The sequence below is a fragment of the Lithobates pipiens genome, unplaced genomic scaffold (genome assembly GCF_037356315.1).
Source record: "Lithobates pipiens isolate NorthernLeopardFrog02 unplaced genomic scaffold, aLitPip1_a1.2 Scaffold_23, whole genome shotgun sequence".
Taxonomy (NCBI): domain Eukaryota; kingdom Metazoa; phylum Chordata; class Amphibia; order Anura; family Ranidae; genus Lithobates; species Lithobates pipiens.
In genome coordinates this window covers 121,016,040-121,039,825 of record NW_027507785.1, presented here as the reverse complement: position 1 = coordinate 121,039,825, position 23,786 = coordinate 121,016,040, and the positions used below count along the sequence as shown (strand labels likewise).

At 43.0% G+C, this 23,786-nt stretch overlaps 1 protein-coding gene across 6 annotated transcripts in view; it reads left to right on the top strand.

Moving 5' to 3' along the window:
- LOC143927855 (6-phosphofructo-2-kinase/fructose-2,6-bisphosphatase 4-like) overlaps positions 1 to 23,786 on the top strand; it is a 189,278-nt gene that overhangs the window by 98,035 nt on the left and 67,457 nt on the right. For all 6 annotated transcript variants that reach the window (XM_077452282.1, XM_077452285.1, XM_077452283.1 and 3 more), the window contains exons 2-5: positions 5,365 to 5,481; positions 17,719 to 17,815; positions 22,213 to 22,279; positions 23,676 to 23,750. In XM_077452282.1, the coding sequence (XP_077308408.1) occupies positions 5,365 to 5,481; positions 17,719 to 17,815; positions 22,213 to 22,279; positions 23,676 to 23,750 (356 nt within the window). The remainder of the gene's footprint in view (positions 1 to 5,364; positions 5,482 to 17,718; positions 17,816 to 22,212; positions 22,280 to 23,675; positions 23,751 to 23,786) is intronic.

The window sequence follows — 23,786 nt, the reverse complement described above, 5'->3', positions numbered from 1 at the left end:
GATTTAACCCCCTGATTGCCCCTAGAGTTAACCCTTTCACCCCCTTTTGCCAGTGTCACTAAGCGATCATTTTTCTGATCGCTGCATCAGTGTCGCTACTGTCGCTGGGTAGCTAGTTATTTTTTTAGGTTCACCGCCAGGTTTTTATAGCGCTAGGTACCCCGATATACTACCCAATAATGGTTTTAACCCCCTGATTGCTGCTAGTTAACCCTTTCACCCCCTTTTGCCAGTGTCACTAAGCGATCATTTTTCTGATCGCTGCATCAGTGTCGCTACTGTCGCTGGGTAGCTAGTTATTTTTTTAGGTTCACCGCCAGGTTTTTATAGCGCTAGGTACCCCCATATACTACCCAATTGCCCCTAGTTAACCCTTTCACCAGCGATCACAGTATAAGTGTCACTGGTGACGCTGGTTAGCCAGTTATTTAGGTTCCCCGTCAGGTTTTTATATAGCGCCAGGGACCCCCATATACTACCTAATAAAAATTTGAACCCCCTGATTGCCCCTAGTTAACCCTTTCACCACTGATCACCTTATAAGTGTTACGGGTGACTCTGGTTAGTTTGTTTTTTATAGCATCAGGGCACCCACCATTTATTACCCAATAAAGGTTTAACCCCCTGATCACCCGGCGGGTGATATCAATTAGGTTTTAGGGTCAGGGTCTGCGTCGCGCTAGGTTAGTGCCAGTACCGCTAACACCCACGCGCAAAGCATAAACCTCCCGTAGTGGTATAGAATCTGAACAGATCAATATCTGATCTGATCAGATCTATACTAGCGTCCCCAGCAGTTCAGGGTTCCAAAAAAACGCATTGTTAGCGGGATAAGCCCAGATACCTGCTAGCACCTGCGTTTTGCCCCTCTGCCCAGCCCACCCAAGTGCAGTATCGATCGATCACTGTCACTTACAAAACACTAAACGCATAACTGCAGCGATCGCAGAGTCAGGCCTGATCCCTGCGATCGCTAACAGTTTTTTTTGGTAGCATTTTATATTTAAATCCGGAAGGCAGTGCTTGGTTTTCGGGGGCCCGTACGTGGCTAGGCTCCCAAAAAGTCCCCCACATGTGGTATCCCCGTACTCGGGAGAAGCAGCAGAATTTATTTTGGGGTGTAATTTGACTTATGCCCATAGCATGTGTGAGCAATATATCATTTAGTGACAACTTTGTGCAAAAAAAAAAAAATTTGTAATATTCCCGCAACTTGTGGCAAAATATAAAATATTCCATGGACTCAACATGCCTCTCAGTAAATAGCTTGGGGTGTCTACTTTCCAAAATGGGGTCATTTTGGGGGGTTTTGTGCTATTTTGGCATTTTATGGCCTTCGAAACTGTGATAGGTAGTGAGGAGTAAAATCAAAAATTTACACCCTTAGAAATCCTGAAGGTGGTGATTGGTTTTCGGGGTGCCGTGCGCGACTAGACTCCCAAAAAGTCCCACACATGTGGTATCCCCATACTCGGGAGAAGTAGCGGAATATATTTTGGGGTGCAATTCCACATATAACCATGGCATGTGTGAGCAATATATCATTTAGTGACAACTTTTTGTAAAAAATTTTTTTTTTTTTTTTTTTTTTTGTCATTATTCAATCACTTGGGACAAAAAATAAATATTCAATGGTCTCAACATGGCCCTCAGCAAATAGCTTGGGGTGTCTACTTTCCAAAATGGGGTCATTTGGGGGGGGGTTTTGTGCCATCTTGGCATTTTATGGCCTTCAAAACTGTGATAGGTAGTGAGGGTAAAATTAAAAAAATTTATGCCCTTAGAAATCCTGAAGGCGGTGCTTGGATTTCGGGGTCCCGTACGCGGCTAGGCTCCCAAAAAGTCCCACACATGTGGTATCCCTGTACTCAGGAGAAGCAGCAGAATGTATTTTGGGGTGTCATTTCACATATGCCCATGGCATGTGTGAGCAATATATCATTTAGTGACAACTTTTTGTAATTTTTTTATTTTTTTTTTGTCATTATTCAATCCCTAAGGACAAAAAAAAAAAAAAAAAAAATATTCAATGGGCTCAACATACCCATCAGCAATTTCCTTGGGGTGTCTACTTTCCAAAATGGGGTCATTTGGGGGGGGGGGGGGGTTTGTACTGCCCTGCCATTTTAGCACCTCAAGAAATGAGATAGGCAGTCATAAATTAAAAGCTGTGTAAATTCCAGAATATGTACTCTAGTTTGTAGACGCTATAACTTTTGCGCAAACCAAAAAATATACACTTATTGACATTTTTTTTTTTACTAAAGACATGTGGCTGAATAAATTTTGCCCTCAATGTATGACTAAAATTTAGTTTATTTGATTTTTCTTATAACAAAAAGAAGAAAATATCTTTTTTTTTTTTTTTCAAAATTTTCGCTCTTTTTCCATTTATATCGCAAAAAATAAAAATCGCAGAGGCAATCAAATACCATCAAAAGAAAGCTCTATTTGTGGGAAGAAAAGGACGCAAATTTCGTTTGGGTGCAATATTGCATGACCGCGCAATTACCAGTTAAAGCGGCGCAGTGCGAAATTGGAAAAAGACCTCTGGTCCTTAAGGTGTTTATTGGTCCGGGGCTGAAGTGGTTAAGCACTATATTGTCTGCCCTCGCAATTTTAAAAATTGCATGCGACATAAAGGCTAATCATTCTGCACTTTAAAATAAGAACAAGTGGTTCGCATTTCTGCCTTGCAGCACTAGGCTACTCGGTCAGATCTCCACAAGGACACCACCTTGTGTATGTATGCATGTGAAGAAGGGACCTTACATTGTAAGGTTCTTGAAGGCAGGGGCTTGTGCGGCAGTACAATATGTAAAGTGCTGCATAAATTGTTAGCACTTTTTCAATACCTGTAATTTAAATAAGAAACTAGGAGGCGCTTTGAGATAAAATAGCAAGGCTAGGTGGGCACCAGCAACAGGTCTACCACTCCCCGATAAAGCAGTCCATGCTGGATCATTTTTAGGAGGTGGTTTGTAGGCGTTTAGGAGGCATTTGGATTATGGCTGCCAAATTATATTTGCCACAAAAATGGAGTGGGGTGGGACTTTGTGCGTATCTTTGTAGGGTTTAATAAATACATATGCTAAAGAATAAAAATATAATTATTCTTTTTCATATACAGATGGTTGAATAAAAAATTTACAGTGTTAACAGGTTAAAATCAGTTACTGTTCGGTCCAGGTTGTGCTGGCCCTGACTGAAGAGATCAAAACAGATGGCCTACGCGTTTCGTGGGAGGTCCCGCTTCATCAGGGCCTCGAGCACGAATTTTGTAAAATACTTTAATAACCTATGAATAAGATGTTTGCAGAATTATAGCTAGATATTTGATATTTTGATCATCACTGACTATAAAGACACAGGTTTAAGCTACTTCATATTAACTCAAATGACATTACAACATATTATTATAAAGCTAAATAAATGAGAGAAGCCATGCTAGAATAGAACCAATTGATGAATCAGGATAATTGATTGAATAACATGAAATGCTTCCATAGTTGAAAATGGTGGGACAAATCCTGTTGATACTGACACCACAGTGATCCACTCCCTGAACCGCACCGCCGCCATAAGAAAAACTTGCTTACCAGATGGCAAGCTAAACTAGGAATGTAGCTATAGCCCAGCCAAGGCCTTTACTTGCACAGAAGATCTTGGAGTATATGACCCTAGACAGTTGGCTACAATGGTTTCTCACACACCGGCACCACTGTAAAGTCCACAATCGTTTAGTTTAGCAAAGGACCCAAAAAGAGAGACTAACCATAGTGTAATATTGTCTAACTTTTTGATTGTAAGAAAAAGTATTGCGCTTACATAAGTAGGTTTAAAATCTATAAAAACAGCTGGCTAGCACGCAACAGACGCCCGTCCTCCTAGTAAGACCCATACCCTCCTCCAGACGTGTTTTGTCATACGTGACGCTGTCAATGGGGAAGCAGCCGTGTATTGACTCACCACCTTATAAACAGAGCCCCACCTTGTTCTGAGTCACGTGTGCAGAACCACAAATGCCATGTTGAATATGGGCAACCCTTCCCTAACAAATAATAATAAAAAGACAATGGTGATATCTATCCACCAAAAACCTCCCTATAATTCAAAGTGCCAAAAAACATAAAGGCATAACCTAACTTAAAAAAAAAAAACATAATCTAGTTAACCCATTCATGGAGTTTAAACAAGCGAGTTGCACAAGTGAATAAATCTTAATAATATTTAAAAAAACCAAAAGGTAAACGCTGTGCTAGGAAAAAGAAAGCAATACTAAGCAAATAAAGAGCTTGCCAGCACCACAAAGCTTGATACCAAACTCAAATGACCTACAAAAGAAAAAGATGCAGAGCTAAATTAAAAATGTTGATACGAAACGTAAAATTATTCAATAAAACGCTCAAAATAACATTTCATACAATTAAATCGCACAAAAAATTCTGATAATTATGAACACCAATAATCCAAGTAGTGGTGAAAGACTCTCAGAAAACTAAAGCAGTCACCATATAACCTAAATGAATTAATCAAAGCAGCAGCATAAATATTGAAGGTAACTGAATCAATCGATAGAACGAAAAGAGTCCCAATTGAAATAATGCATAAAAAATTATTTGAATAAATGAAAGTCCGTAAAATAAAAGGTGCTACTCCAAACCAGGATAGCAGTGAAGGAAGATCCCATATCCAGAACAGTTCACACCCAAGTGAGTATTAAGGCTCCTTATCGACTTCAGATGACCACCATGAGGATAGACGCATCAAGCAAAGTGAAAACAGGTCTTCCCCCACAACCAATACCGTCCTCCGCAGCGATCACTATAACTTTTGCTCTTCACAGACCAGCGTTGTCCGTGTTTCCCAGGCAGAGAGCTCAGAATTTTTTGTGTGAATTGTATGAAATGTTGTTTTGAGTGTTTTATTGAATAATTTTGTTTTGCATCAACATTGAGACCTTATCACCGTTTTTTCACATAGTTGAATTTTATTTAGCGCTGCATCTTTTTCTTTAGTTAATCTTAATAATTATAGAGGACTGTGATTCACTATATCGATCAATAAATCTGAGTTTTATAAAATGTGTATATATTACCCCCCCCTCCCCCCCCTCTACTAATGCCTGCTCGGTGCAGGTTTTAGCCGATAAAATTATAATGTTAGGAAGGAGACTGAAACAGGCAATGAACTGTCTTTCTCTTTGGAAACAGAAATGTCTTTCTAATAAAAACGTAGTTATTAAAAAAAAAAAAAAAAACGCTTTGACTTTTTGACATGCGTTTTTAATGTTTTAACTACGTTTTTCATATGCATTTTTGTCTTTTACCCTAAAATCTATTTTATTTTTATTTTTTATTGCAGTATGCATGACCAATTGTCCTACTGTCATTGTGATGGTCGGTCTCCCTGCACGGGGCAAGACTTATATCTCCAAGAAACTGACCCGCTACTTGAACTGGATTGGGGTACCAACCAAAGGTAGGCATTAACCAGATTTTTGTTGAAGATTGTGCAAGTTGCATTGCAAATTTTTTTTGAAAAGCTACTCTCAAAACCTAGTACAAATACAGGGGAAAAGTACAGTGTAATTGGATACAGAATAAATGTTAAATAATGTTCACATGTATACATTAATTCTCCTAAACCCACGTGGTCCTTCGTGCTACACATGCTATATCTTAAGTGGCTGCTAACTTTGGAAAACTGTAATGGTCCTTTAACACGGGCTTGTCCGTGTACAGACTTCGCTTTGCTCAGCGGTGATCGATCCGCTGATCCCAGCTGAGCAAGCGGATGGCAGGTTCCGTCTCCGCTCACTGTGCGGAGGTGGACCTGTCAAAACCCAGCTGTCCTCTATGGCCATCAGATTAAAACAGACTGCCTGTTCGTTTTCATAAATTTCTCCAGACTGATGTAAAATAGGGTTTCCATCTGTCTGGATTTCACGGATCGGATATCAGTGGACATGTCACCGCTGACATCCGCCGCTCCATAGGGCTGAATGTAGTGTCCGATCAGGTCTGCCTGAAAACTGACAGACGGACTTGATTGGAAAACCCGTTTGAAAGGGCCCTATAGGAGGAAGGAGAAGAGGGGTCGCCTAGGCTGCTGTCTTGATTTGAACTATGTACAGGTCTTCCTCTATATTAATCGACATCAAATGTCGGGAGGTGAATTGGTAGTTGGCTTGATTTGGGAATACAATTTTGCGCTTTTAGTTCAACTCGCTTAGACCCCTTTCACACTGGGTTGTTTATCAGGGCTAAAAATGGCGACTGAAAAACACCTCCCCTGCAGTCCCAGTGTGACAGCCTGAGTGCTTTCACACTGGGGCGATGCACTCGCAGGACGTTAAAAGTCCTGCAAGCGGCATCTTTGGGTCGGTGAAGGAGCAGTGTATACATACACCACCCCCCTGCTGCTCCTGCCCATTGAAATGAATGGGCACTACTACCCCATTAGCAGTTTTAGCGGCGCTTTACCGCTGTTATGGTGGCGCTTTTTGGTCACTAGTTTTAAACCCCCCCCCCCCCCCCCCGCGAGCTGCCGAGGAAAGGGTAAAAGCGCCCAAAAAGTGAGGCTGACTAAAGCGGTTTGCAGGTGCTTTGATGAGGTGCCCATCGATTTCAATGACAGGGGTGGCTAAAGAGTGGAGATTCTGCTTGCAGGTTTAAAAAAAAAAATAATTCTAACCTGCAAGCGCAGTGCCCTGGTGTGAAAGCACTCTGGCTTTCACATTAGGGCTGCAGAAGAGGCAGTTTACAGGCGCTTTTCAGGCACTATTTTTAGCGCAAAAAATGCCTCGGTGTGAAAGTAGCTTTAGGGCACGTTCACACTGAGCCGTGCGCGGGCTAGAAATAGCCTCTGAATGCCTGAAAACCGCCTCCCATTCATTTGTGTGACTTTCCACACTGGGGCAGTGCATTTTCGGGACATTGGGGAAAAGTCCTGCAAGCAGCAATCTCTGGCGCTCCAAAAATGCCCTGCCATTGAAATCAATGGACAGCGCTTACAAAGTGCCTCAAAAGTGCTTTGGAAGCGGCGCAACACAGGCTAGCGGCCAAAAAGTTCTGCTTAAACAACGATAACGTGCCACTAAAATGAGCTCAGTGTGAAGCTGGCCTTAGAGGCGCCTTCCTGTGAAAGGGGTCTAAAAGTGACAAGGATTGATCCAGGTAGAAGTGTTTTGTTTTTGTGTGGGGTGTTTTTTTTTTTTTTTTAAGCTGTATTGCTGTCGCAGGGTGATGACCTGTATTCTTTACGTAGGCATCAGAGGTCCAAACTACGTTTATGTGTCGTCTATGTACTGTGGATGGAGAGTCCCCTTTTTTTTTATAATGAACATATCATACTTGCCTCCACTGATCAGCTCGTTTTGCACAGACTGGCCCCAATTGTCCATTTTGAGGTCCCCTGGCAGCTCTCGTGGCTCTTCCCCCTGCATCAGATAACACCCTAGGAGTAGCGCTCTCCCCGGGGGGTTACCTTGCGGGCATGCTCCAGAGTCCAGCATTTGCAACCATAGACATGAATGCTGGACTCGGGCCCTTTGCCCATGGAGAGAGTGCGTCCTTGCCGAGGGAAATACAGGGCTCAGGTAAAACGGGGGGGCTGGAGGGTCGGTTGCTGCCAGGTGTTTTTTCACCTTAATGCATAGGATGCATTAAGGTGACAAAACACGAGGATTTACAACCCCATTTAAGAACTAAGGTCTGAGCAACTCTGGGTTCATTCATAGACTAAAGGAGTTGAATCAAGCACACACTTGCTTGTGAAACCAGCAGCAGAACAGGGAGAAGCACAGAGGTGGGTTGGGGAGAGAGGATAATTGGGTGACTGCAACATCAAACACCTAGCATTGAAAGTAAACAAGCATGGTGCACCAACAAATATGATTTTTGCCTTAGGCCAGCCATACATGGTTTGAATCTTGGCTGGTTTCTAAACCTTTAAACCATTAATGGGCATGCTGAATGTGCCAAGTTAATCTATTGGGGTACAACCAGCCTGGCGGATTCACTTTGAAATATCGCAAGCAGCTATTATAGTCGCGAACAATAATCGCAGTCTTCTGGCGGGGATGACAATAGCTTGGCAGGAGAGGGATTCCACCTGTCAGCGCTAAAAACAAAGTCTTGAGAAATTGATGATTAGGTTATTGCTGCCAACATTCTAAAAGCATTATGTAAAGAGACATGCACATCAGTGCAATAGGTGATGTCCCCTTGGATTTTTTATGGCAGCAATAAGTATCGGAGATTAAAACTCAATGTGATAAATGTAAAAGATAAGGGCACACAGGTGCCAACTTTATTGGAGTAATCAAAAGGGTAAAAAAACAGAATCGTACATTGATGAATATAGTCGATATATGTAGAATAATAAATACAATGACCCAAACTCGTCAAGAAAAAGCAGCGACCAAACCATGCAAGGGTTGGCAGGCTAATTCAGACGGCATGGACCCAAAATGTTTCGGAAACCAACGATACATCAATATATTCCTTCTTCAGGGGTAATATGAAGTTTAGGTAATTATATTCAAATCTGTAAATATAAAAATGTACATGGTAGGACTCGTCTAACAACATCAGGCAAGATATACATCCGTGGTCAGAGTTTTTTTTTATATATATATATATATTATTTTTTTTTATACTAAAAAAAAACAAACAGAGCCACATATACTTGCATATCATAGATTCAAATGTAACTTGACCAGAATAATAAAACAACACAACAAAACAGCACTACAGATGAGTGGTACACGCTGGCTGCGCACATATCCATACGTAGGACAGATGGTGAGGCATATGTCCACAAATCAATCGCTAGGGCATGCGCACACAAGACACCTGGGAAATTACTGCCACAGCAGCAGAAGTATGTACTGTGGAAGAGATGGCAAAAGGGGACAAGTGAATCCTATGTGCTGGTAAAGGTGCATATAAGCGCTTGTATATGGCAGAAATATAGATATATATAAATTGTAATAGTGAGGCAAAGAGCAATGGCACAGAGCCAGTCCATAACTCACACACTTGTGGAGGAAAGTAAAGGGATTATTTGAAAAGCGCCATCTGTGCTGATGGGGATAATCGTGCAAGTTTTTTCTTTCCTGCAACCCGTGGCCACAGGAAAGAAAACGCACAGTCTATGTAGACCAGCCAAAATGTTAATACGGCAGTGCAAAGGGCAGAGGTTATGTGCAATTTGCCATTTTTTTTCCCCGAGTTGCTTCACTTTGTACATTGTTCTTTGCCTTATTCTGATAGTTATCTGTTGCTGTATTTTGAGAAAGCAGAAGATCTGAGCTGCATGATCTTTGGAATACAGTGGAATGTTTATCTGTATTGCGTGCCTTTTTGTCATGTTTTATCTCCAACTCGATTTCTAGAAAGTTGTACACTTTGTAAATTGGGTAATACATCATGGAAAAATCCTGTACACGTGGCAGTCTTAGGGTAAGGGTAACATCTAGATTTTGTAATTTTGTTTGCCAGATTCTGCTTCATGGATAAGTTAAAACGACAAACTATGGCTGGCTGCTTACCTTGGGACGTTGGACGTCATTTGTTAGTGTCCTGAGATAGGCCTGCTGTGCACTGTCTGTAGCATCCACTGAGGCTATCCCTTTTATTCCAAAGCGTTACTTGAAAAACTACTTTAATGCAGAGTAGCTATTACCTGATGATGTATACAGGCAGTATAAATTAACATTTTTACATTGACAAATGAGGCACCTTGTTTAACTTCACAGCAATGTACTTATAGCAATAATAGCAATTTATTCTTCGGGGATCTTGGGAGTTAGGGGAATGCTGATATATAAAATCAGATTGGATTGTTTGAAGGGAGTTTATCAATGCTTCATCAGTTAATGAATCCACTGAGCAATTATGCAGTCAGGTATCCTAACACTTCTCTAATGTGTGGTGTGTTTGTTTGTTTTGTTTTTTGTTTTTTTTGTTAATCTTTATTAATCAGTTAATACTGAAAGCAGCCATGTAATGTAGGGTGTACGTTTGCCCAAAAAGAGCTGTATAATGGGAGATGACCTCAGTTCCCAAAGTTGCACTTGGACACACCATAGTTCACCTTCAATCCTAGTCCATCCTTATGATGACTGGCCTCAGTGAGCTGCGGATGAGGACTTAGCTGAAAGCGTCTGCAGGAACTGCATGATGGCTTTACCTGGACTTTGGGGCTCTACAAAGGATGTGGCCATAAGTGCAAGTATGCATGTTCTGCATTACAAGGCTATGTGAATCTTGCCCTCTATCTCTCGTGCTCTTTCCTCCCCTTTAGTTCACAGCCTGTTAGACCTTTTTTTTTTAGCTATGGCCTTGCAAATGCACTTCTCCAAATCTCCAGGATGAAACTATCCACGTGAACTAAGCTTAAATCTGCCCCCCCCCCCCCCAAATCCTATTCAAACTGCCCTGTAGAAGGAAGATGCCAATGTTACAATGGCTGCAATGCCTGAGTGGAGATGCCCCCCATAGACCTACTATGGGGCCCCCATTGTAGGATATCTCTCCCTCCTAAGCTGTTGACAGGAAGCTGATTACGTGACCGGTACGCTCAAAGAATATGTAAGTATAAGCATCCCCTTTCTACAGGGTAGTTGGAGTAGGATTTAGAAGGGGATAGGGGTAGGTTTAGGCTTGGATAGTAGTGTACTTCCACTTTTAAATGCTGGTCAGCTGTGCTCCCATGCAAAATGCTTTGATTGTTTTACTCTTTTAAAGGTGGATATCTGTTTGGCTCCTACTTAATTACACCAAGGAGATCACCATTGGTAAGAATACTCCTTCCCCAGAAAGAGAGCTCACACCTACCAGCAGGAGTTCTACTCCTGATGTGAAGTTTACGTTTTGTCTTTAGTCTTTCAATGCCAAGTCTAAGATAGCAATGTATTTTCATAAATGGCATGGCCCACCAAACTTTTGGAAGTCTGTCCAAACTTCTCAACCTTCTTGGCCCTTTCAGAAAATTTGCGGTGGATGTTTTCAGTAATCGGCATCTTGATTCAGGGGTGTGCGCTCTCCATCCAGAGCTCTTTCAGACCCCTTTTGCCCACAAGAGGTGGATACTAGATGTGGATCTTCTGATGTCCAGATAAAAAAAAAAAGATAATTTTGTCTCCTGGTCCAGGGACCCTCTGGCCTTAGCAGTGGATTCTTGTGTGAGACTGGGATTGGTTCAGCTCCTCTTCATTCTCCCTTTCCTACCTTTTGAGATGGAGGACATTCAGTGATTCTTATGTTATTGAATTGGCCCAGGAAGATGTGATATTGAGACATACTTGGACTCTTGGCAGAGACTCCATAGATCTGTATCTCTTGGTCCTTCTGTCTCGAGGACCATTGTTCTATGAACTTGGCTGTTAAAACCACAGTCCTGAAAACTCCTCCTACAAGCTTTAACCTGACACTGATAGAAGTCCTAAGACTGCTATATACTGCTGATGAGAAAAGGTATTCATCACTTTTTATATTTTTTATTTTTTTTTTTAAATCAAATAAGTTTTTATTGCAAAACATATATGGTACAAACCAAACATGGATAGAAAATAGTTGTACAGCAGCATTGGTTTTTACATCTAAAGGTATACTGGGAATACAAAGTACAAATTGACCCGGTTTGTAGACCGCTGAGACATAGGCAATGTCATTAAAACTGAAAAAAAATAAGAAAAATAAACCAAGAATAGAAACAAAAGTGGCATTCTCTCTGAGACCATATTGCATTTTGAGACAACCATATAAGTACAATGTTATGCACAACGTCCAGCATCCCTCCACCCAGTCCTGCTGGTTTCTCCTCACACCCCCCACAAATGCCGGGTGAGGGAGAGACATAGAATTAGCCCCATGACGAGATCAAGAGTGTCTATGTACCTCCATGCACAAGCCCCTGGATCCACATTCAGCCCTGTAAAAGTCTGTCCTGTATAAGTTGGTGGGGGGCTAGCCCCGGAGCCTCGAGCCATCCCTTCCACATAGCATGAAATCTGTGCGGTGCGTTTCTGTGTTGGTATGTTATTTTTTTCCCTGATCAGCATCTGGTTAACTTGGTCCGTCCATTGCTGCCTGGTGGGGACCCTGTGTGTTATCCTCAATCGCGCTATTAATTTCCTGGCTACGTATAATAACCGAATAATGGAAGTATGAGCCGAAGGCGTTAACGATTCTTCGTCTAGGGCCCCCAGCAGGCAGACCAATGGACACCGCGGAATACCAACAGAGAATACAGAAGAGATAGTGTCAAGGATCTCATCCCAATACCTTTTTAGTTTCGGGCACCTCCAGAACATATGCATGAGATCCCCATGGTCCCGCATACATTTTGGGCAAAGGGGGGACCCCCTAACACCCCAGCTGTGCAGTTTAACTGGCGTCCTATACACCCTATGCAGTAGATATAGATGGGAGAGTTTATGGGAGGCCGACACCAACGGAGCGGAGGACAAGCAAAGGTTCCAGGTCTCCGCGTCCATAGGCCCCAGGTCCGCCTCCCACTTCTGCCGACATGGAAGATGTGCCGGGTCCTGCATTGCGTCAAGAAGCATGTCATACCCCCTAGATATCATACCCTTTCGTTCAGTCTGCATGAATATCCCCTGTACTACAGCATGATCCGTTAGGCAAAGCTGCATACTGCGGGCTTGCGCCTGTAGCGCATGTCGTAACTGTAAGTATTTAAAAAAGTCCCTACGTGGTATACCAAACTCAGCCTGTATTTCCGTGAAGGACTTCAGCACCCGGCCACTATACAACTGCGAGAGGTACCGGAGGCCGCTCCTTCTCCAGTTACCAAATCCCTTGAGCTTAAAAAGCTCGCCATAGTTAGCGTTCCGCCAAATAGGGGTGAGACCAAGGAAGCCACGTATTCGTAGCAGTCGTTTAACATGGGACCACAGGGTATTCAGTAATATAATAGTTGGGGAACTCCTGTCCATATGAGGGAAGTCTGCTTCCAACCTGGACAATGCTGTCCGGGGCGACAGTGTCATCAAGTATCCTGCGTATCGGGTCCAGGGGATCATCCGATCCCCAACCACCCAAATGTTGAAGCTGCAAAGCCAAAAAATACAATCTAGCATGTGGTAGTGCCAACCCCCCTTCGTCCTTTTTATATTGCATGGTAAGTAAACTAAGCCTGGCCGTCTTCCTACACCATATTAATTCCCTAAACTGAGAGTCAATTTTATCGAACCAACGTTTCGGAATCCAGGTCGGCGAGTTATGACAAACGTAGAGCAACTGCGGAGCCCATACCATTTTGATGAGGTTCACCCTTCCCACTACCGATAGCGGTAGTTTGCACCAAGTTTTACATTTTTTTCCCTGAACTTAAGTAATAGCGGTAGAAGATTCAGATTGGCTTAGTTCGTCACCTCGGGGGATATCTGAACCCCCAGGTACTTAAAGGACGCAACCGTCTGTATCATGTTTGCGCATGGGGGTAGAGGTGCCGTTAAAGGGGACAAGGGCATTAATACAGACTTGTCCCAGTTTATCTTAAAACCGGACAGTGTACCAAATAGGGAAATCAAGTGCATAGTTGCTGTTAGGGAACCCTGTGTGTCCCCCAGGTAAATAAGGGTGTCATCCGCGTATAGCGATACCACATCCGTCCCAGTGGGCCTGCAGAATCCAACAATGTCCGGAGCCGATCTCATTCTTGCTGCCAGTGGCTCAAGCGCCATGGCAAAGAGCAGGGGCGACAAAGGGCACCCCTGTCTCGTGCCTCTATACAGCATGAATGGTTCGGAGAGTTCCGCATTAGCTCTAATTCTAGCCGTAGGCTTAGCATATAGTAGTTGGACCCAGCTAATAAATGTACTGCCCAACCCCATCCTTTCCATCACTTTCCACAGATAAGGCCATTCAACACTATTGAAGGCCTTAGCTGCGTCCAGCGAGAGGACGGCCTGATTCCCGGGGTTATCCACAGGGACTTGTAGGTTTAGAAATAAACGGCAAATATTTAGGGCAGTCGAACGTGAGGGAATAAACCCTGATTGATCCCTATGGATCAGTTTATGGATTACCAGGGACAATCTCGTTGCCAAGACCCGAGCCAATAGTTTAACGTCCGTCGTGAGCAAGGAGATGGGCCTGTATGCGTCCGGTGATGTCGCTATCTTACCCGGTTTTAGAAGTACAATTATGATTGCTTCGTTCATAGAAGCAGGCAGAACCCCTGTCTCTAGGGCGTTGTTAAACACTTTCAAAAGAGTGGGTAGGAGAACACCAGCGTAACGCTTGTATACCTCGGATGGGAGGCCATCCGCCCCCGGAGCTTTATTATGGGAGTGTTCCAGTGCAGAGGCCAATTCATCCTCCGTTATGGGGGCGTTCAACAGCTCCCCATCTGACGCAGACAAGCATGGGATATCACATCCGTCCAGGAAGCCCACAATCTCCTCGTCACCGGGCTGCACTTTGGATGAGTACAAGTCTGCATAAAAGGACTGAAATATCTGTAGGATCCCAGGGGTATCCGAGTGGGTCACCCCCTGCGAATCGCACAGCGAGTGAACCATAGGTGTAGAACCCTGAGCCTTTGCCAGCAGAGCCAGCATATGGCCTGTTGATTCCCCTTCCTCAAAGTGTGTTTGTTGTAGGAAAAATCGTTTATTTTCTGCCAGTTGTAGAGCCACCTGTCTGGACATAGACTGCGCTCCCAACCAAGTTCTCTTTGTGTCCTCTGAGGGGTTGGCAATATAGGCCTGCTCTGACTCTCTGAGTGCCCTACCGACCTCCATTTCCCAAGCTTTAGTGTTCTGTTTTATACCATTTATAGCAGTGATAAATTGCCCTCTAAGGAAGGCCTTAGCTGCATCCCAGACTACATCTATAGAGGCCGAGTCTAAATTGTCCTGCAGGAAGAGTTTAAGGGCACTCGCTATGGGGTCAGGCTGCGGAAAGAGTGTAAGCCAAAAAGGGTTAAGCTTGCAACTCCTAGGTGCAAGGTCAGTAGATAGGGACATCTCAATCCACAAAGAGGAGTGGTCGGATATGTGTCTATCCCCATACCCAGAGTCACCAATTAGGGGGAGAAGGGTGGAGTTCCCCAGTCCCAAGTCTATTCTAGACAAGCTCCCAAACGCAGGAGAGCAACAGGAGTACAATCGGGTGTGGGGGTGGGCTCTCCGCCAGACATCCACCAACCCAAGTTCAGCTAATAGGGCAGCAAAGGGAGTATCGCCATTAGGGCGGGAGGGGACCAAAGGAGGCGTTGGAATCTTATCCCACATGCCATTAACATAGTTATTAAAATCGCCCATCACCAGTAGGGGTATGCCAGGGAACTGTGTCATAAATCCAGCGAGGCGCCTGAGAACCTCTGCTGAATACGGAGGTGGGATATATACGTTGGCTATAATGCAATGTACAGTGGCAATCTTACACAGCAAAAAGATGTACCTCCCCCCTGGGTCAATAACCTGTTGGGAGCAAGAGAATTGGGTATGTTGTCTGATTAGGATACTCACTCCCCTTGCATAAGCAGAGTATGTAGAGTGGAATTGCTGTGTATACAATCTAGGCCCAAGGCTATGCGCACCAACAGGAGCAAAATGTGTCTCCTGCAGACACACAATTCCAGCCTTCATATCTTTTGAGGTGTTTTAACACCGCCAGCCTTTTTACCGGTCTGCCCAACCCTCTGACATTCCAAGAGAGAAATCTAACCTTTGCCATCAGGAATACAAAACATAAGTGTAGATAGGAGTGACCTTATTAACATTCGTAAGCAACTAGGGAGGAAAGATGCATTTAACCCATATATAACAACAACAAGCGACTGAGAAGTCGCATCACCTGGGATGCCCCAAAAAGGGGGAGAAAAAAGTCCTTCATGAGCAGCAGTACCGAGGAAGAGTCGCCCAGACGGGTGCAGACATGCTGGGATATAGTCCGTGTCCATTGTGGTCCTGAGAGAGAAAAAATTAAGTAAAAGGAAAAATAAAAGAGAAACAGTTAAACAGCAAAAAACCGTGGTAACTTCTGTATCGAAGCCCGCTGGGCTCCCAAACGGGAGAAGCAGCAGTCTAACAGCCCCCATCCGGAACTCTGGGGCGGGGGGAAGGCCATGGAAACACCCATAGAAGACTCTTCTAGATGGCAAACAGGGTTGCACATGTGCAGGCATCCTGTAGCTCTGGTGGGTTTGTAATGGAGCCATAAACCTTTGCCTTCCGCAAGGCCTGAAGAAATGTAAGTCCAGTCATCTTGTCTGAAGGTGTCATTATCGTGGAGGAGATCTTTGAAGCTTGGCGGCTTTGAGTGCGTTGTGCTCCTGGTCAAGCCACTGTGCCGCCGCCGCAGGGCGATCAAAAAAGTGCGTGGAGCCCAGAGCCGTAACCCTGAGCCGGGCCGGATATAGCATACCATATTGAACGTTAAGGTCCCGAAGGCGTCTCTTAACCTCAAGAAATGTTGCACGCTTTTTCTGAAGCTCTGCTGAAAAGTCCGGGAATAGCGAAATTCTGGAGTTCTCAATCTCCATTTTGTCTGACAACCCCCGCGCTTTAGAGAGAATGGTGTCCCTGTCTCTATAGTTGAGGAGTTTAAACAAGAAGGGCCTGGGGCGGTTGCCCGGAGGTAGGGGGCGAGACGGCACCCGGTGGGCGCGTTCCACAGCAAAAGGCGGTGATAAGGAGTCCTTACCAAAGGTGGCAATTAACCAGTTTTCAATAAAGTCAACCGGGTTTTTACCCTCAACACGTTCCGGAATCCCCAGCGCGCAAATATATTATTGCGTCTCATGCGATTTTTCCATCTCATCAAGTCGCATAGCGTGCTGTTCGGTAAGATGGCAATTATATTTCAGATCCCTTTGCATGGGGGCCAGATCATCTTCTACTGTGCTCAGCCTGCCTTCAAGGGCAGCTGTCCTCTCCCTTAGCTTTTGCATGTCATGGCGGACAAAAGTTATTTCAGCCTTAACCCCTTTGATGTCCTCTGAGAGGGCTGCAATAGAATGATTACAGGAGGTGACAGCAGCAAATATGTCCCTTAGCGTAGGCTCTCCCTCCGATACTGGAGAGGGGATGGTTTGTGTCTCAGGCCTATCACTGTCTCTAGGTGTACTCACTGTGCGCCATGCTGCGGACAATCCATCATCCTCCAAGGGGGCCGTGTCATCTGCCTCAGGAGAACTTCCAGGGGTAGCTTGAGGCGAGGGCTGGCCAGCCAGGGCATCCTTGTACGCTTTACCACCATAGAGGAGCTTTTGTGCCGCTTCCTTGTACTGGTCTCTGGCTGCACGGCGCGTGCCGGCGCCATCTTGGCCTGGGGGGTCCGTCAGCCCCTTCCCTCCGGTATGGCGTCTGGACATCACAGCGGGGGTCCCGAGATATGCCGCCGTGGTCCGGGATGCTTCTCCCAGTGTGGCAGGAGGTAAGGGCTCCAAAAATAGCTTTTCAGATCAGACTGTAAGGATGTAAGCACGGATGGCCGGCGGAGCTCAAGGCATGCACGTCCTCCTACATCAGCCGCTAAGCCACGCCCTCCCCACTTTTTATATTTACTAAAACAATTGCATATCCATGTTGTGCGTACTGTGGTAGACCAGATGCAGGGCCTTAGTAACACTTTAAAGAGCCTTTGTCCTGTAATATATACGACTAGGAAAATATTTGTTTTGAACCAATAGTAAAAGAATCAGTTGATTAAATTTTTATTTTTTTGTATATTCCAGTGTTCAATGTCGGGCAGTACCGCAGGGATCTTGTGAAGAGTTTCAGTTCTTTTGAATTTTTCCTTCCAAACAATGAAGAGGGACAAAAGATAAGGAAGTGAGTATTATGATGCATTTATGGTATAAAGAAATATCATTTTGTGATTTTGTTACATCAGCAGACAGGTGATGGTAAAATATTTCAGGGACCATATTTTAAAATAAGCTTGTCATAAGAGAAACCTGGGGCTGATCTTCTGAAATTCTAATTGCCTGCCTGTAGAACTGACTTTCTTGCTTTCTATGTCTCTGATCTGGAAGTTTGCAAATTGGGAAAACGGTCTTTACTGTGACATCTGCAGCTCGCCTCCTTCTATGAGGAGGTAAGTTGCCATCTAGATAAAGGAAGGCCCGCAGATGTGGTGTATCTGGATTTTGCAAAAGCATTTGCCACAGTTCCCCATAAACGTTTACTGTACAAAGTAAGGTCAGTTGGCATGGACCATAGGGTGAGTACATGGATTGAAAACTGGCTACAAAGGCGAGTTCAGAGGGTGGTGATAGGGAGTACTCTGGTCAGAGGTGGGTAGTGGGGGTCCCCCAGTGTTCTGTGCTGGGACCAATCCTGTTTATTTTGTTCATAAACAAGATGGTGGATGGAATAAACAGTTCAATCTCTATTTGCAAACGATGCTAAGCTAAGCAGGGCAATAACTTTTCCACAGGCAAAAAGATCTGAACAAATGAATGGGGTGGGCAACTACATGGCAAATTAGGTTTAATGTAGAAATATGTAAAATAATGCATTTGGGTGGGAAAAATATGAATGCAAACTATACACTGGGGGAGAACCTCTGGGAGAATCTAGGATAGAAAAGGCCTTGGGATCCTAGTAGATGATAGACTCAGCAATGGCAAGCTGCTGCTAACAAAGCAAACAAAATATTGGCATGCATTAACCAATTGTCGCCCATCTGCCACAGTTGTACTGCGGCAGAATGGCATGGCTGGACGAAACATTATGTAACGTTGCTTAACCCTGTGGCCACTAGGGGGCGTCAGTGCCCCCCACTTGCAGATGCGAGTGCCCGGTGGTCACGATCACCCCCGGGCTCTCGTGATCGTTCGGGGCACACGGAGAACCGGGATCTGTGTGTGTAAACAGTTTTCCGTTCTCTGAGGGGAGAACAGACAGATCCGTCTGTTCATACAGAGTATGAACAGCGATCTGTCATCTCCCCTGCACATTCCCCTCCCCCCTTCAGTTAGAACACAAACTAGGGAACACAATCCCTTGATTGCCTCCTAATGTTAACTCCTTCACTGCCAGTGACATTTTTACAGTAATCAATGCAATTTCTATAGCATTGATCACTGTATTAATGGCAATGGTCCCAAAAATGTATCAAAATTGTCCGATGTGTCCACTGCAGTGCCAATAAAAATCGCCGCCATTACTAGTAAAAAAAGAAAAAATTAACAATAAAAATGCCATAAAACTCCCCTATTTTGTAGATGCTATAACTTCTGTGCAAACCAATCAATATACGCTTATTGCAATTTATTTATTTTTTACCAAAAATGTGTAGAATACACATCGGCCCAAACTGAGGAAAAAATATATATTTTTTAAATATATTTTTGGGGGATATTTATTATAGCAAAAGGTAAAAAATGATGCGTTTTTTCAAAATTGTTGATATTTTTTTTGTTTATAGTGCAAAAAAGAAAAGCTGCAGAGATGATAAAATGCCACCAAAAGAAAGCTCTATTTGTGGGAAAAAAAGGAAGTGGGTAAAATCTTCCTGGGGCTGAAGTGGTTAAAAAAGGGGATCAATTCCAGAGATTAAACAATAGTTCTCCTGGTCTGCAAGACTCTGCTCTGGCTGTACCTAGAGTATGCTGTCCAGTTCTGGGCACTGGTCCTCAGGAAAGATGTACTGGAAATGGAGCAAGTACAAAGAAGGACAACTAAGCTAATAGAGTCTGGAGGATATTGGTTATGAGGAAAGGTTGCGAGCACTGAACTTATTCTCTCTGGAGAAGAGACACTTGAGAGGGGATATGATTTAAGTTTATAAATACCGTACTGGTGAACCCCGCAGGAGGTTTAAAACTTTTTTGCGGAAGAGAGTTTAACAAGACACGTTGCCACTCATTAAAATAAGACAATAGGTTTATCCTTAAACTACGTAGAGGGTCCTTTACTGTAAGAGCAGTAAGGATGTGGAATTCCCTTCCACAGGAGGTGGTCTCAGCGGGGGGCATTGATTGTTTAAAAGAACTATTAGATAAGCACTTGAACGACCACAACATACAGGAAAATACAATGTAATACTGACATAATCGCACACATTGGATGGACTTGTGTTTTTTTTTTTTTTCAACCTCACCTACTATGTAATCTCTTGCTGCGTGTTTGTTTTCGGTCAACTCTAAAATGACTAATGCCAGAGACAACCTGGAAACCAGTATTTTCAGCAAGAGGTGAACCATTGCAACCCAGTATATAATTTTTTTAAATCACCTATGGATGTTTACCAACCACAAACTACTATGGAATTGGGAAAGCTTGATTAGAAATTTGAAAGTCTAATAATGATGGTGTCATACTTCTTTCTCTATAATGTTGAATAAAAATAAATGGATTCTTTATACTGGTGAATACTTTCGATTTCTTGTGTGGTTTTAGAAATTTTCAAAATCAATAATTGGGCAGGTCTGTGCAGTCAAAATAGATTTTGAAGGACTCGGCTCTGTATTGGAAAGGGTCCTGTTAAAAAAAAAAAAAAAAAAAAAAAAAAAAAAAACCTCCCTCTCTTCTCCTCCTTCTCCTACTCCTCCTCCCTTCTTCCTCCTCCCTCCCTCCTCAGATTTATTAAAAAAAGAAAAACTGAAATGCCTAAATATTAAGAACCTTTGCTCAGTATTTAGTAGAAGCCCCCTTTTGATCTAATACAGCCAGGAGTCCTTTTGGGAAAGATGCAACATGTTTTTCACACCTGGATTTGGGGATCCTCTGCCATTCCTCCTTACAGATCCTCTCCAGTTGTCAGGCCATTTTTAGGTCTCTCCAGCGATGCTCAATTGGGTTTATGTCAGGGCTCTGGCTGGGCCATTCAAGAACAGTCATGGAGTTGTTGTGAAGCCACTCCATTATTTTAGCTGCGTGGAAAAAAAACTCAGAAGGAGCCACTGTACTAACTATGCGATGATATTGCAGATTATTGTATTGGGGTAGCAGTCACTGGATTTTTTTTCAGCTGTTTAACAATTGATTCAGTTCAGTATGGTACTAAAGTTCATGACATTTGACCTAAGCACGTAATCCTGTAGTCTTTTTCTTATCTCTCTCCAAAACCTTATATCCTGTGTCTTTCTACTGCTCGTTTTCTGACAAGCGCTCCTACAACCGAGATCAAATCAGCCTGAAATTTGTGTCCAAGTGGGTTGCTATAGATTGGCAGAGAGCTGGTCTATCCTTCCTTCTGCCTTTTGTGGAATGGGGGTGTGTACCTTTTCCTCCAATTAGCTGTCAGTGTATGCCAAGACGTCACTCCTAGGGCTGAACAGGAAGAAAACATTTTTAACACAATGTGCACTTTATAAAGAATATAGCAAGCTGAAGACAGAAGGTATACAAGTAAAACTTGTATAGGGAGACTTGTTTCATCCCTGGGTATATGTGAGAGTTTTCATCCACTTTCTTATATAAAGTGAGCAGCTTCCTTTTTAAAGGGGTTGTAAACCTGCATGTTTTCACCTTTTTAATGCATCCTATACATTAAGGTGAAAAAACATCTGGCAGTGACCAGCTAACCCCCCCCCCCCCCCCCCCTTAACTTACCTGAGCCCTGGAACTTGACCCACGGGGATGCGCGCTCTCTCTCTCTCTCTGCCCAGGGTTCTCAGGTCTTGATTGGATAGATAGCGGCGCAGCCGTTGGCTCCCACTGCTATCAATTAAATCCAATGACTGGGGGTGGGACAAAGCCGCTGAGGGGACCCCAGAAGAGCAGGATCGGGGCCACTCTGTGCAAAACCAGCTTCACAGTGGCGGTAAGTATGTTTGTTTAAAAAAAAAAAAAATGAACACTTACAATCACTTTAACACTGGATATTGTCCTTGTGAGGCCATCAAGCCCTGTGTACTCTGACCTAGATTACACACAAAGCCACCTCTGTTCTCATTCAGTGTTGCTCTGATCCACTTGGGATAACCCAGTGATTATAAAGTTCAGAGAAAAGCAACAGTTAAATCCTGTTTGCTGCTGTTTTTTTAATACTTATGTGAAATCTTTAAATTGCTTCCTTTTGTTCGATACAGTTGTATGCTTTTTGTGGTGTGTGTGTGTGTGTGTGTGTGTGTGTGTGTGTGTGTATATATATATATGTGTGTATGTGTATATATAATGATCTAATATAATGTTTTTTTTTTTTTTTTTTTTAATTTTCAATTTTTTCTTTTATTTTTTTTTTCAAATTTTTTCTTTTTTTTTATGTATTTGTCCTACAGGCAGTGTGCCTTATTGGCTTTAGAAGATGTCAGGAAGTATCTCGTAGAGGAAGGAGGGCATGTTGCGGTAAGTATACGAGTGTTCAACTGTCAAACCATGAAGTGCTGTGTATATAAAAAATTTTCTTTTTTTTTTTCTGGTTTTACCTGGTGATCTGGCCAGTAATGCATTGCCTGTATTGCAGTTCCCCACTCCGGATGAAGGAGCACAGAGCACCTTTGGAAAGTCAAATTGTCTGGGGCAAGGGGTAGCGTTAGACTAGCAGATTTAGGTACACAACAAATTGATCCCAAACTCCAGCTAACGCTTTATAAGCAGTTGCAACCACAATTTTATTTTTATTTTTTTCCCCCTTCTGGGATAAAGGTTTTACATAAAAGCTAATCATTAAGCACCCCTGTCAGTGGTACATGGTTTGGCTCATAGTTGTAACTGCTACATCTTCAAGAGAGCATGCTCTTTTGGAAAAACAGGCTTACGGTCTATATCACCAGGTGAAAATAAGGTGCAAAAAAGCATGCAGTCACCACATCAAAGAATTGGTAAGCTGCAAGATAATATCTTTTGCATTTAATACTGCTTTAAACTATATCATCAAAAGGGATGGGGAGATATTAATTTAGTTTGAATTTGAAAGTATATATGAAGCCAAAACCTTCTCTTCTTTTTCTCTCTCTGCTATGGATCATGTTTTTTTTTTTTTTTTTTTTTTTTTTTTTTTAATGGGGGAAAAAAATGAATGCTTTATTTGGCATTCTCATTGTATGCATGTTGATTCTTAGTTGTTCTAAAGCCTTAAGGTTTTTGCCTTAATGCATTCTCTGCATTAGGGCTAGTTTACACTTGCTTCAAAACAAGGCTTCTGACACGCTTTGTTTAAAGCTCTCTGAACGCCAGTCAAAGCTCTTGTCACGAAGTTGAATGTTTAGCTTACAGTCCTGTTTACGCAAGCTTTTGTTTGGTGCTTCGATGAGGCTTTGGTGGGCCTCAAGCAAGCTTTGCCATAGAGTTCTATGGAGGCTTTGAAGCGCCACTAAAGCTACATGGGGTCTAATTTTTGAATTGAAGCCAAAGCAAAACCCTGTGTAAACAGGAGTGTAAGCTAACCATTTTATTTAGTGACAGGCTTTGATTAGAGTTCAGAGAGCTTTAACAAAGCATGTTTGAAGCAAGTGTAAACTAACTGTTGATGTGTGTTTTTAAGCTGAAGCAAGTGTAAATGAGTCCTTTAAAGTGATAGTAAGTGTTCTTTGTTATGGTTTATATATCTCTATATATAAAACATTTTTGCAGCTCACATAAAATAGATGTAAGCAATAAAAAGCAAACCCATACTTCTTTTAAACTTGCTACACAAAAATAATTCTTGGTGAAATTCTTTGTTTGTATATTGCTGGTTTCTTGGTTCTTTTTTTTTTAATGACTTTTCCAATTTATTTATATATATATATTTTTTTAACAGGTTTTTGATGCTACAAACACAACACGGGAGAGGCGAGAGACAATTCTTAAATTTGCTGATCAGCATGGATTTAAAGTGAGTTGTTTCCTTATATCATAGCTTTGTTCTTGA